The 5000-nt window shown below is 37.2% G+C and overlaps 1 protein-coding gene across 13 annotated transcripts in view; it reads left to right on the top strand.

Moving 5' to 3' along the window:
- LOC125035455 (phosphatase and actin regulator 2-like) overlaps positions 1-5000 on the top strand; it is a 424170-nt gene that overhangs the window by 394154 nt on the left and 25016 nt on the right. For 11 of the 13 annotated variants that reach the window (XM_047627872.1, XM_047627876.1, XM_047627871.1 and 8 more), the window contains 2 exons: positions 946-1299; positions 2815-2934. In XM_047627872.1, the coding sequence (XP_047483828.1) occupies positions 946-1299; positions 2815-2934 (474 nt within the window). Of the gene's footprint in view, positions 392-945; positions 1300-2814; positions 2935-5000 lie in introns of all 13 variants that reach the window. The other 2 variants (XM_047627875.1, XM_047627868.1) reach the window with 2 other exon arrangements.

Raw genomic sequence — 5000 nt, 5'->3', positions numbered from 1 at the left:
AATCTGGCAGGCTGTTTCTTACGACCAGCCCTCCATCCAGCCACTTCCACTCAAGCTCAGCAGCCCTCTCCTTATGCTCCCCCCAGCCCTCACCCACCTCCTGGCCTTCCATCACCACAGTCATATTCCTCAACACAGGCCCAACCCCAGACATGCGGGGGACATACTGTGACCTACGCCCCCACTCCTTTTGTGCAGGCCAGTCAGCTGACCACTTCATCGGGTCATGTCGCTCCCACACACTCTGGTGGTGCCAGTGTCTTCCCCTCAGCTTACCTCCCAACCACCACCACCACCACCACGTATTCTTTCCCCTCTGTGTATGGGGCGAGCAGTTCAGGCGGCGGTGCAGCGGCCGTGCGGCCCACCCCTTCGCGGACTTCCCTTTCTGGTGAGTCCCAGACCCCAGAGACACCAGCATCACCAGCATGACTGCCGCCAGCATGACATCGAGCCAGCATGTCCAGCCAGCATGGAACCTGCACTTCCTTTGTCCTCAGCTAGTCTTACAGCTTCTCTTCCTTTGCCATTATCACATTGATTTTATTTATAATATTCTTTGTTTAATTGTGAGTTAATTGTTTAAGTAACACCACAGTGATGTTTATGGTTCAATACAAAGTCTTTTTGGGAATGTAAGTGTTCACATCCACTTTCTAGTAGCCAAAAAAAAAGAAAGAAAAAAAAATCAGAACTGACAGATTTTACTAGGGTCAATAGGTGCCTGAATGTGTGTATATTTCAACACCAGACCTTCCCCCTCATCTGGTTTTGTTACAAGTGCCACACATTTTTGGACAGTTAGTGCCTGTATGTGTACCTTCTCCACCTAGTTTAGTACCATTATTATGTGTTACAGCAGTTGGAGTACTTCTAAGAAGAACTAATTAGACTGGATTTTCTTTCGTATCATCTCTTCAACCTAACGCTCTGATTGTGTTTCAGTTTCCGATGGGGGCATGGGAGGAGTACAAGTGTTGCCAACAGAAATACCGAGTGGCTTACATCCAGTTCACCAACGCGACACCCACACCTACTATGGAGGGCAGGGCTCTGCGTCAGAGTACAACTCTAATGAGCAAGCCTACATGGACCACCACCATGTTGCACATCTACCAGAGCCCCCGATCCCTGTGTCGGAGATCGGGCCCATCCCTCCACCTCCAATGTTTTCCTCGCCATCACCTGTGGTTCACCCAAGGAGTCACCCTCCCCCGCCGTATCACCCACCTACGTCAGTGGCTGGTGCAGGGGTACAGAATGCCATGGGTCACAATCTATCTAATTCTGAATATGGTGGTAAGTACACAGGTTTTAGCTAAATGAGGTGTGTGATAGTAGACATTAAGATACAATAGTTCCATTTATGGAGGCTGTAGAGTATTGTGTAGCAGGTCTTAAAAAAAGACTTTTTTTTTTTTTTTTTTTTTCAAGTTGTGTTCAAAGGTTAGAATTTTATTCAAGGCTCAAGGTTTTATTGTATAATTATTTAGAATTTAGGTCTGTGTGACATGCTGATAATAGAGTATGCAGATTATTTTCTATTTGAGATTTTTTTCAAAGCATATTGTGGAGATATGAAAACATGCAAAACAAAAAGGAGAGAACAGAAGTTTAAATGAAGATCTGCAGAATTATTACTTTTATTGGATGTTATAGAGAGTTATAAGTTCATTGAGGGGTTTGGAAGTGTAGAAATTGTAGTAAGTATTATATTATTCCATATGCATTTTAGAGATAAATTTCGAGATTATTTACAAAATGGAAATCAGTTTAAGAATTGCCATGCCTTTACATACTTCCTCGTATATGAATAAAATAGCTCTTGCATTCATTGTTTGTGAATACTGTGACTCAAGGACTAGTTATTTAGAGTGCAATTAGGATAAATATGTGAAAAGAAAGGGCAGTTGGAAATCCATACTTTAGAAGGCATGATAGAAAAGATATGGTACTCACTTTGTGAAGCTCAAACATTTTGTTCTCACCTTGATTGAAGTTTTTATTATTGATAATGCAGAATATTAAGTATTTTTATGTGTATGATGCTGTGATAATACAAAACATAGAAAGTATAATCAATTTCGTTTCATCATGAATCTCAGTGTGTGAAGAAGTGATTCCATTGGAAATTTTTATATATCATGAAACATGGAAGATGTTTCATTATATCAGTGATATACTTATATATCTGACAGAAATGCCTAATATATTATATACAATTTTGCTTGATGACGTATATGAGAATGATGAAAAATTTCTTTGCTTCATATAGACTAAACTAGGATCAGTGATAGAAAATGTTGCAACAAAAAGTTCAGTACTACTAGGTTATCTGTCTGTTTTTGAGTGTGCTCATTTAAATCATATACCCATATGGAATTCTTCAGTAAATCCTAGATATCAGAGAATAGTTTTCTTTGTGATGGTAGACTATATAATTGTTTGAAACAAATTGTATAGTGTTTCTTTATGGTTCTTTAAACTGAATGTTGTAAGATCATTTTGCTCTTCATGTGGACCTGAATTTTTTTTATTTTTTGTTGTTGTGTTTCAAACTCAGTTGTAGACTTTTTATTGTGTTAGTAGGCAGCGCTCTATTAATCTAGATAACATATTTTTTTGGAATGAATAACATATAATTGGCAGTATATAGCTGTAAAGTTAATAAGAGATTATGTTTTTTTTTAATGGTGGACTAACATATATCTAGAAGTATGTAAAACAACAATTGAGTTGATCTTCATGTCTCTTCTTTCTTTTCTTCTTGTCTCTTGTTTTTGGTTTCTGAACTGTGTGATACTTGACTTGCAGTCAGAGAGGATGATGATGATGATGATGATGATGATGAGGATGATGAGGATGTGAAAAGCAGTTCAGCTAATGGCATCCTCGGATGGTTTGAAGCCAGAATGGCGGAATTTGCTAATGCTGGTAACCATTGCAGTAGTTTATTTTATTATTTTAGTTTCAAATTCTGCTAACATCTTTAGATGTTCACTAATAATTGCACCAATTTCTCTCATTTCATTATGCTTTCCTTCCCAGTCTTTAACATGCAACTGAAACACGATCACTTGGTTCTTATCCTCTTCCTCCAAGGCCGCCTCTGTAGCCATAGCCTCAGTCATCTCTGTTCATAGTGTTTGTAGCATAAGTCCAGCATCCATAACTGATACTGAATATAACATCAGTCCCATAAGATTGGATATTAACAAAAAACATGAGGTCTTGTACATTTTTTATTGTTATTATTGCAGATGATGAGAATGTTGAGTCCTTTTAAATCATCACTATCCTACAACTTATGACTTAGGAAAAGGATGTGTGTTTTTCAAGAATATAGTAATGTTGACTTTTATATATGCCACTAATAAGATATACAAGGAAATACAGTGAACAAATACATCCCCAGAGTGTTACATTTTTGAGTATGTGATGTTTGAATACATAGGCAGATTTTGTTGCAAAGTTTAGGACATACAATCCCACCATTAGAATATTATGATCATCATTGAGTATTTCCTGAGGATACTGAAAGTTAACCTTATTTATGTAGTATTGTATTGTACTACAAATCTGTGTCACAATTTGTATTTCCCCTCCCCCCCCACAAGGTGTAGGCAGATATTTTTGTATTTTTTTTTTCCTTTGCCATATTGCTATTCATATGGTAGTTATCACTAAATAAGGCTCAGCAGACTTAATGGGCTACATAAGCTATTGCAAACATATTCTGAATTTAACCACATGCCGCCGGGGAAAATGCTGTGCTCATTTTTTATTTTTTTGTGAAATGTCTCTGCATATAGATGGCTCTGCTAGTGCTTAGCCACAAAGGAGTCAATTAGTAGACCTTGTGACCTTACCTAATTTCTCCTTTCCTTGAATTGGCAGCAAAAATGTATTTTTTACTAATGCTATGAATAAAGTAAACTCACAGTGGGCATGGCATGTACGTATATGCCATGCCTGTCGGCATTGGGTTAACTTATTATCTTATTCAACTTAACACAAACTGTTTTTTTGATCAAACTTAGCCTGACTTATCTTATCTAGCCTTATATCTTATGATCTTACATTATTTTCCTTTGCCTTTTCTTGTCTTACTTTATCTTTTTTTCTTCTTTATAAACCTTACTGACCTGTTTAAACCAGTTAGACCAGTCATTAAAAGAAAAATATAATAATGATTCATATGAATATCAAATTAGCACTGGATTACGGGCCTTTATCATAGTCCATTTAATTACAGGGACAGATGTCCGTTTTTTTCTATGTAATACACAGATGTACATTCCTAAAATTAGTTATTTGTTTCCTTCTTCTTTTCAAAATTTTGTTGTCTTCGAAATTATTTGGTACCATTTTCATTTTCTTTTTTTCTTTTCTCTTAAGAGTTTCTAGTATGAGTAATTTATCTTCCTTCAGCTTTGCAGTATAGTGAAAGATTTTTTTCTTTCTTTCATTTTTGTTTTCATTCTGTCCTTGCTTTTTGGCAGCAGTGAGCCAAAGTGCTCCCCAGCATCATACTAACTGCTTTGTACCCAGCTATTATGCTTGTACAGTTGTACTTGGTATTTAGTGACCTTCCAGAGACTGCTAATCCCATAGTCTCTAGACACATTAGCTCTCAGGGATTTGCATTTTAGAGAGTTGAGAGAGTGTCCCATAAGAAGAAGGAAGTAGAGGAAAGCTTTTGTGGATATATATGTGTTAGATGGGATTTTAGGGGAATATATAGAGATCAGTTTGTCACTTTTCTAACGTCACTTAAAAAATAGAGCCATGTCCAGGTAGTTGTTCATATAACCAGATTCTAGGCTTTGCATCAGTTGTCAGACTCTGGTCAGGTACCTGCGACAACAACACATCAAATGTACTTGTATTCTTATGCCACTGGGTGGTATGTTGCCAAATACATAATTTTCATCCATGCTATTTTGTTTCCAGCTGACTAAAGATTAATGAACTTCCCATGTCCAGTGGTGTGTAATATG

This window comes from Penaeus chinensis, chromosome 19 (genome assembly GCF_019202785.1).
Source record: "Penaeus chinensis breed Huanghai No. 1 chromosome 19, ASM1920278v2, whole genome shotgun sequence".
NCBI classification, from domain to species: domain Eukaryota; kingdom Metazoa; phylum Arthropoda; class Malacostraca; order Decapoda; family Penaeidae; genus Penaeus; species Penaeus chinensis.
The sequence above is the reverse complement of the archived record's forward strand: the minus strand, read 5'-3'. Positions and strand labels throughout refer to the sequence as shown.